This window comes from Cynara cardunculus (genome assembly GCF_001531365.2).
Source record: "Cynara cardunculus var. scolymus isolate 2C chromosome LG 1, CcrdV1, whole genome shotgun sequence".
Classification (NCBI taxonomy): Eukaryota; Viridiplantae; Streptophyta; class Magnoliopsida; order Asterales; family Asteraceae; genus Cynara; species Cynara cardunculus.
Window position 1 is genome coordinate 22,026,860 of NC_037528.1, and position 10,164 is coordinate 22,037,023.

General features: G+C 31.6%; 2 protein-coding genes across 2 annotated transcripts in view; both read right to left on the minus strand.

Moving 5' to 3' along the window:
- Positions 1–802, minus strand: part of LOC112521395 (mitochondrial import inner membrane translocase subunit TIM22-4-like) — a 10,323-nt gene extending 9,521 nt beyond the window's left edge. Inside the window, exon 1 of the mRNA XM_025130230.1 lies at positions 494–802. Coding sequence (XP_024985998.1) covers positions 494–641 — 148 coding nt within the window. The 5' untranslated portion in view covers positions 642–802. The remainder of the gene's footprint in view (positions 1–493) is intronic.
- A 5,356-nt stretch (positions 803–6,158) lies between these two features.
- LOC112523986 (UDP-glycosyltransferase 43-like) lies at positions 6,159–7,698 on the minus strand. The gene has a single exon (XM_025133673.1). It carries the CDS (start codon positions 7,634–7,636, stop codon positions 6,194–6,196), a length of 1,443 nt encoding a protein of 480 aa, XP_024989441.1. The 5' UTR covers positions 7,637–7,698; the 3' UTR covers positions 6,159–6,193.
- Positions 7,699–10,164: the final 2,466 nt, after the last annotated feature.

Consider the following 10,164-nt stretch of genomic DNA (forward strand, 5'->3'; position numbering starts at 1 on the left):
CGACGACATCAGTGACATGGTGGTTGGTAGGGTGTGGGCGGTGCGATGGGTGAGGTGGTCCAAACAAAGACGGTTGTTTCATTTCTTTTGAAAGATTCCATTACAATTCCTACCAATCAAAAGCATGGTCAAATTCCATTCCGATCTCTTTAAAGTCAAATTCTTTTGATGGAATTCCAATTCCACCTAATTCCATTATTTCAACCAAGCGGCCCCTTAGTAGCAGCAGTTTCCAATTATTTATCTTTGTTATTACAAATATTTATCCTGGTATCATCTTTTCAAAAGTTAAGCTTATGCAACATATTCTACATGAAACGACACAAATTGCCTTCTTCCTCAATAAATGACGATGAGAACATTGTAATAATCTATTCTTCTTCGATAGCGAATTGTAAAGAAAAGCTCTTAATTTGGGGCCAATGTATATGCAAAAAAAAGAAGAAAGATGAACAAAATAGACAGTGATTAGAAACCAAAGAAAGAAACAAACCCATAACTCCGCTGGCAACGCTTTTAACAGCACAATTATTCCAAATATCTTGACCCCTTACTTCTTCGATTGTAGGCAGCCGAATTGGTTCTATTGTAGTCTTCTCTGCTTCATTTGCAGCGGGACTATTGGATGAATCTTCGCTCATGGTCTAACAGAAAGAGTTTGTTAGTCGTGCGAGTGCTTGCTTATCTTCTTTATGGCGTGCAGCTAACGGCTGAAGAGGAGAGTGACAGGGGGGGGGATCAAATTTACTCAGAGGAGGCGGAGAGGGGTTTTGGAGGGAGGGTTTCTTTTCCCTTCCTTCCCTTTTTCATTTTTCTCTCTTTTTCTTTTCATTGAAACTGAAATAAAAACAAAAGGGAAACTTTTAATTATATTTCAATTTCTTTCAAAATTGAATTACATAATTTGTTATCTTTTATTGTTTTAATAATACTAGAAAGGTATTCGTACAATGCAGTGAGATACATCTCTATTTTAATGTTTCGTTTTATGTTTTGTCTCTTTTGATATAATACGGTTTATGTGATTTTGAGAAAGATAACATTTACACTTTTGAATAAAAATAAATTTGAAAATATCATAAAATTTGAAAAAATATATCAATATTAATATCAAATTAACTATTTAAAAATTCTCGTTTTTTTACAATTTCTTTAATTTAATTTTTATTATAATTTAATTTATGTCTAGTAGCAAAGTAATATATTTTTGGCTTATCAATATAATTTTTATGAAGATAATGATTTTGTTAGAACTTAATGATTATCCTAATTATATTTTAGATTTTTAATATTTAAAATGAGATGTTTATCTACAGTTAGTTATACGAATTCAAAAATTGAGCTTTAATAAGTTGTATTTATGCACAATTTACTTATAATCTTAAAATTTAAGTAATATGCATTAATACATAGTACTTCATGCATAAAGAATGGTTTTTAAGAGTTTTTTTTCAAATTTTTATAATACAGTATAGATAGTAGACTACAAGACCCCAACATTTTAAATTCCTTTGCGTGGATTGTCCCTTCGAAGATAAAACTGTATGTGTCAACTAATGAAGAGGAGAGTAGGGACGGAGGAGGGGGGTAGGGACGACGAGGAGAGCATGGACGAAGAGGAGATGCGGTATGCAGTGTTTTTTTTTTCAAGGGAAGCGAGCCGGCTGAAATTAGGGTAGGAATGAAATCCGACAGTATTTGGATTTCAAAATACTGTCCATTTCCAAAGGATTTCCAAATCCATTTAATTACTTGGATTTCAAATCTTGACAATCCCGTAAACTAGACACGGGATTGGAATGGATTTCAAATCCAAATCCCATCAATTTCATTCCATTTCTGCAAACCAAACGCACATTTAGACTTCCAAAACTATCATTATTTGTTCATACATTATTGGCTCTTTCTAATATAATTAAATGTATGAATCTTAAATACTCTCTTATCTCTAAAACAATAATAAGACCTCAATCTGTAACCAACATGGGATTTTGATTATAAGATTGATGATTCTAAAAACTTGTTGAAACTTGTCTTGTATGCTAGTACATCATCTATGGTATGTTGTTTGTGGTTATGCCCAATAGTCCAAGGTCAGTCAAAAGCTCAGGGCAGGTTAGCTATCCAAGCTTTCTTATGTTTCAGGATCTTTCACTGGACTAATCAGTAGGTGTAGGGTTTCAACAGAAACAATAAACAATAAAATACATAGATAGTAAAAGAAAAGTAACTATGAAACCCTTTAAGCCCATATCCGAAGCATGTGTAATAAGGACAAAATAAAACAACCATAAGGTGTTTCAATAAAACTACCTTAATCGACAAAGCCATAAATTGAAGCACGAGAGTGTTAGTGTATATGCCCAAAAGCCAGTTATTTGATGATTTTGTTTGAACATTGTGTCATGATATTTATTAATGAGGGTTGGGTTCATGTAAGACGAGACTATTTTCGTGAGACCCATGAGACCATTTTTTACACTTGAAACTTCATAAAAAAACATTGTGAATGTAAAAAAATCCGAACCTTCATAACAAAAATACTGTAGAGGTTACTTTCACAATGTTTTCTTCTGAAGTTTCAAGTGTAAAAAATGGTCTCATGAAAACATGTTGGTCTAACGTGATCACAAGTCTCATTAATGAAAGACATTGTTCTATTTGTAAATGTAAGTACTTTTTTGATATATTTGTTTCATTTTATAGATCTAAGTACTCTTTTGGTTAAGAAATGTTTAGGGACTTAATCGTTCAAAATATGAATGTCCATTGGGTTTTTTTCAAACTTTTTTCATTATTTTACCACGTTAACGAGTTGTATAGGTCATAAGAATGTATCTAACAGGTTTTAGAAAGTCCAATGAGTTATTTAACATGTTTTGGAATGTCCAATAACTTATTTGTTTTAAAAAATTGTCCAAAGACTTAATCATTCCAAACACTAAAGTCCATTAGGTTTTTCTAGACTTTTCCATTTTTTGTACACCCCTAATACTCAGGGGTAAATTAGTCATTTATGTTATTCAGACTGTTAATTCAGATAGAAAAGTAAACAACAACATAAATTTATGCAAACAGACAAATTTATCCATATAAGACTTAATGGAAAATTTGGTAAACAATCCCTAAATAATTAATGTATAAGTTATTGTCTTACGGTTTGTATGCTAACATTTAATGAGCTTAATAAGATTAATGAGACTTATGGATTATTCGGTCAACTATACATGATGGTTTGCTAGTGGTTTAATAATATTGAAAGTGGTTTATTCAGCAAGCTATAGAGGAGCTTACGCAGAAAACCAAGTTTTTTACAAACATCCCCCCAACCCCCCTAAAATTAAAAATTGAAAAAACAGCTTCATTTCATCTATGAAAAAGACCTTGTAAACAAAAACCTTCACATACTACATAAACAACTTTATTCATATAAGACTTAACAAAAACCAACCAACCAACCAAACCCTTGGTCAAACCCCAAATCCAATTGAAACAGTTATTTCAACAATCGTCGATGGAAATGGTCTCGTAGACTTGGTTTAGTTGTTGGTATTTATCAATTCACACATCTAGTGGATACGGTAGAAATTCCTCTCGTACTAGGGTTGGCTCCTCGCAGTTCTCCATTTAACACCAACGGTAGATAGGAACCGAACTGTCTCACGACGTTCTAAACCCAACTCACGTACCACTTGAATCGGCGAACAACCAACCCTTGGGACCTTCTTCAACCCCAGGATGTGATGAGTCGACATCGAGGTGCTAAACGACTCCTTCGATAAGAGCTCTTGGGAGTCATCAGCCTGTTATCCCCGGCGTACCTTTGATCCGTTGAGCGAGAGCCCTTCCACACGGGACTCCCGGATCACTCCCTCTTTGTTGTTGAATTTTAACAATCAATCCATTCCGATTAGAGTTGAACAAACAATTCGTCTTATCAAAATAATGATTGAATTGGACAACTTCTATCATCTAATATATTATCGTTATTTGTTGGATCAAATTCGATATTTAGTATATTTTTCATTACTTTTACGTATGAGAGTTATGGGGTCTAACAAATTTATAAGATTTTTAATATAATACATGGTGTGAAATTTTATATCTTATTTTGGTGTAAGTGTAACAGGGCGTTCCAATCAACATTTATATCTTATTTTGGTACAAGTGTAACGGGACTTCCACAAAGATTGGAAAGGCTCGTTCATGTTATTTAAAGGCTTAGCAATTTTGGCTAAAAATGTCGCATTTTTATTGATAGTCATAGGTTCTATAAACATTTGTTTCGATTGGAAGATATATTTGGTCATGTCTGTTTCTCGCTTTTTTTGTTGGGTCTTGGTGTTGGTCTTAAGTATAACTTTTCACAATATCCTAGTGGTAAATTTCGAATTCTTGATCTACTATTTTGTAGTATTTTGTTGTCCCAAGTGGGGAAAAACGTTAATACCCATTCCATTCACTTATTCTTTAAGTTGTTAGGCGATCAAAGGTTCTTAATTGATAAAAATTGCAATATTTCACTAGCATAGTTTAGGATAAATATTTAAGTACCTTTAAAATAATGACAAAAATGAAACCTCATGGAGCCAAACCATATCGTCAATATTTTTGTAATGATGACAATAAGTAAGTAAGTAGTTGTTTACTAACTGCTAATCGGACTGACTCAGTCAGCAATCAGTAATTGCTAGAAGCCAAAGAAATATTGCAATTTTTATGAGAGCATAGGAGTATATATAGTGACAAATTCAAACAAGAAGTTACAAGTTTCAATATCATATATAATTACATGCATGATAAAGTGGTGTATCTCGCTTTACGTTCTCAACTCTGCATCTTCTACCATTGACCATCACCATACCCATAAAACTAAACGTGGCACCTAAAATCTCTGTAGAGACATGCTTATCCACAATGATCGAGATGTCCGAGAGCCTACCATCTTCGAACATGATGTTGTCTAGTTGCTTCCACCCTTCAAAGCATTCAAAAGCATATTCGTTTCTCAATCACAATCTAAACAATTAAAGTCGTCCGTGGATTATAAAGAAGTGGTCGACGCCGATGTTATGAAGTTTAAACAGATTATTTCTCCATTGAGTCGACACGATGAAGAATCATTTTTCAATGTGCATCTTATCTTTCCTGACTACACATCCATCAATGACGTGGCTATATTTCCAAAATTTGGTTATAATATAATGTTTTATTTTTTTAGTTGTTTCCGTTCACTTGGTTATATTACATATAATTAGTTGTCAATTAATAAATTACGTTTCATTAATTTACATATTTTGTGACAAAAATAGTTTGGTCACTAATAAGTAGATATCCATATAAATTAGGAATGGCAATGGGCCGGGTATAGGTATCCCCGTCCTCGAAACCAATAGCTAAAATCATCCCCGTAACTGCCCTGATCCCCGTCAGGGATCTTATCGGGGATCCTCATCGGGTCCCCGCGGTTTTCCCGATCCCTGTTGGGGAACCCGTTAAGGGTAAAAATCTTTATTTTCACCATTGGTTATAACCGAACCCGAAACCTATCTGAAAATGAATTACAGTATGTTGATTTTCACAATTAAAAGCAAATTACAATTTTTTAAAGATGTAAGTTTAAATGTCTCAAACATAATTGAACAAATTGCAAACAATATATTAGATTACAATATATAACTAAACATGAATTCAAACATCATAAAATCACAATTTTAGACAAATAAACTAGACTTTTCCGTGAGCTTTATTTGGGTTGAGTATGTAAATTGGATAAAAGTCTTTTAAATTTTAATGTTACTATTTTCTTAATGATATTATATATATATTATATATATATATATATCGGGCCGGGCGGGCCGATTATCACCGTCCCCGCCCTCGTCCCCGTTAAAATCTCCGAATTTGTCCTCGATCTCTGCTTAGTTTCCGATAAGATGTCCTCGAATCTGGCCCAAAAATTTTGGTTTTCACCATCGATTTCGGGTTTTTTTGTCATCCCTAATATAAATCGAACGATGAACATAATTTATAACATAAATCACAAAAAAATAAATATTCTATACCATATTAAAGAATACAAATATCAGATAAAACAAAATATATATTTTTAATACTTTATTAATTAATAATTGAATATGTAAATTTGATGGGTTCAATTTTATTGAATCATAAATTGTTATCATGGATCGACTCAAACGTTGGAAAAGAGGATATCGATTAAATTTCCTAAAGATCCGAAAGAGGATCCATTTTCCATCAAAGCGTTCTTGCTCTTCTCACTCATTTCTTTGACTTTTCTCCGTAACTCACCATCACGACCGTCCATCAACTCCCTCACACCTCTCTCCACCTCCTCCGCCAACACCAGATCGCTGCTCTTATCTCTACTATCCAACCTTAACTCCACGCTCAATCCAATCTCCTTTACCATCTCAAATGCATTCAACTGTTGCTCTGCATATAAAGGCCACGTGGCAATCGGTACACCGTACCATAGACTCTCCAAAATTGAGTTCCATCCACAATGTGACACAAACCCACCAATTGCTTCATGTGCCAGCACACTCACCTGTGGGGCCCACCCGCAGACCAACCCCGTTTCAGCCGTCCGATCGATGAATCCATCGGGAAACAAATTTTCATCAAATTCCTTGTAATCATTTGGAAGCTCTAGCTTTGCTTTGGCCGGTTCACGAAGTGTCCACAAGAACCGGTAGCCGGTTCGCTCCAGACCAGTTGCAATTTCTCTCACCTGGGTGCGGCTTAAGCTCCCCATGCTACCAAGACATAGGAAAACAACGGATCCCGATGGCTGCCGGTCGAGCCATCCGATGATCTTTTCCTGCCCGGAACGGTTTGGGTGCCACTTAGCTGGTCCAAAATGATCAATTATCGGCCCAACCGGGTAAACCGGTGGCAAACCGAAGTATTTAGAGGAAGACAGAGAGTCGAGCGCGTAGGGTTCGAGCTCTTGAAACGTATTTACAACAATACCCTTGGTCTCTTTGTACCTAAGCGCGTGATGTATAAACGTTGAGTAACCTGATTCCTTTCTCTTGATGCAGAATGATGGAAGGACGTTAGGCGGAACTGGGTTGGCGTAACTCGGTACTGTTAACTCAGTCGCCAAGCTTATAGACTCGGTGGCCGGAAAGGTTGTGAGGTGGAGTACGAAGCCAAGATAAGCTGCAGGAGACGTGAAGAATAGGTAACTCGGAATGCCTAAATCATTGGCGACGTCAATCATCGAAGTGCAAAACATGTCGATGAATAATCCGACGAGTGGTACCGGGACGGAGTCAGGAACGGCGTCGACATCCATGAGGTTTTTTAGTGTTTGTTTGATATTGGGTTTATGGTTTTCTATGTGGAGAGAAATGAATTCGATGGTGGAGTGATATTGATCTGGCGGCGGTGGGTCAACAGTATGGATTTGGATGAATCGAATATGTTGGGTGGAGGTTCGTGATATGACGTAGTCGTCGATGAGTGGCCTTTGAGGCATGGAAATTACGAGTATTGCGACGGAGATACAACGGTGATGGTGGTTGATGAGGTGGGTTGCAAATTCCACGGCAGGAACAAGGTTGCCGATGGCGGGTGTTGCGATGATTGCTACCTTTGCTCGCTTCATCTTTTCGGGGTGCTCTCCGGTTAACGCTTGAAACTCAGTTTGCTTCAATTATAGGGATTCGAAAATAGAGAATTAATATTTTATAATATATATTAAATATTTTAATAATATAATTTATGTTGTAATCTTTAAAAATAAAAAAATTGCTAAAAATAAATATAATAAAACATTAAAAGGTAACGGTGGAGGTATATATAAAACGTTTAATATTCAACGGACCCGTATTTTTTTTGTATGTAGTGATTAAAAATTTAATATATTAAAACATTTGTTGTTATTATAATATTGAATATAGTTTTTCTTTTGTCTATGATTAAAGTTGATTTTTTTTAATATTGAATGGACCTGTATTTTTTATGTTTTTAATGTTATTTTTTAATAGTCAAATTAAAGATGTCACAAGAATAATAAAAAAACCATTTTAAGTTGTCAAAATTTGAAAATTTTCTTATTTTAGTAAAAACTTCAATAATTAGTTGAAGAGAAAAATTAGTCCAAAATTAAAGTTTTCTAGAACCTGTCACAGATTTTGCTATTTCTTTTGTGAGTTTTAGCATTAATTGTATTAATGTTTAAAGTAAATTGTATTTTTTATGTCTGTGGTTTATTATATAACTTGGATTTCGTCTTTTTGGTTTTAAAATTTTAGTTTTCATCTTTTGAATTTGTAATTTATTTTTATTTTTATTTTCATTCCCGGGATCAAGTGCTACTTTTAAGTGTGAGGAATGAAACGGAAATGAACTGTAAACCATAAGAATGAAAAAAGTGATAAAATTTAAATCATAAGAGTGAAAACAATAATAAATTATAATTCAAATGGGTGAAAATTGTAATTTCAAAAATATATGGACCGAAATAGAAAATTTCAATAAATCACAAGAATGAAAAATATAATTTACTCAAATATTTGATATGTTTATTATTTTAACAAAATTTTAAGTATGTAATCCGTAGAAATAATAAAATGATAGTTTTCTCACTCTATTAGCATTTAGTACATGTTTGGATAGATATAAACTGACTTATTGAGATCTTACTTGATAACTTTTGAAGAGTTCTTGTCATTTTTTTCTAATTATAATCCTTATTAATATTAATCATAAATAAATATAATAAACACAATTTATTAATAATTAAAAATAAAAATAAATTACTACTGATATTAATAAATATTAGTTGAAAATTATTAATTAATTTTAAATATACATCATAGATTAATATTAGTTATTAATTATTTAGTTATTAATTTTTTTTAATTGTTATTCAATATATTTAGTTATCAAAAAATAAATATAACAATTCTAATAATGTTTATTTAAGTTATAAAATTGGGTTAAATGATTTTAATAAAATATTTATGGCCATTTATTTTTATTCATATTATACGTAATGGTTATTTAAAATCATAAATTAATGTAGATTTTTTTCTTAAAAAAAATTACAAATCTAAAATTTACATATTATATCATTTTGATTTTTCAATGATATTTCAGTAATTAGTTTGTCAAATACAGCCTTAATTCAAAGATTTTTCACATTTATCTATAATATATTATAAAACATTCAACAAAAACTCTTAAAAACTATTTTTAATGTATGAAGTACTGTTTATTGATGTATATTATTTAAAATCAAGATTACAAGTAAATTATGCATAAGTACAACTTCTTAAAACTTTATGTTTAAATTCATGTAACTAACTGCAGATAAATATAATCAAATAGAGGGTAAACATCTCATTTTAAATATTAAAAATTTAAAATATAATTAGGATAATCATTGAGTTCTAACAATAAATTTAATTATTATCTTTATAAAAAACTAGAAGCGTACTCGCGTAATGCAGCAAGATACATCGTGATTTTAATATTTCATTTTATTCTTTATCTCAGTCGATGTTATAATATGGCTTTATGTGATTTTGAGAAAGCGATAATGTTTTTATTTTTGAATAAAATATTTGTTTGAAGATATCATAAAATTTTGGTAAAAATATATCGATATTAGTATCAAATTAACTATACAAATTTCTCATTTTTTTGTGTAATTTTATAATTTAATTTTTTTATAATTTAATTTATGTACAATAACAAAGTAATTTATATTTGGTTTAATAATTTAATTTTTTTTATAAAGATAATAATTATTTATTTTGTTGGAACTCGATAATTATACTAATTATATTTTAGATTTTTTATATTTTAAAATGAGATGTTCATCCTTTATTTGATTATGTTAAGCCGCAGTTATTTATACGAATTCAAACATCGAGCTTTAATAAGTTGTACTTATGCATAATTACTTGTAATCTTGAATTTTAAGTGATATACATCAATATACAGTAGTTTATGCATAACAAAAATATATCGATATTCGTATCAAATTAACTATTTAAAATTCCTCATTTTTTGTGTAATTTTTTAATTCAATTTTTTTATTATAATTTAATTTAGGTACAATAACGAAGTAATTTATATTTGGTTTAATAATATAATTTTCTTATAAAGATAATAATTAACTATTTT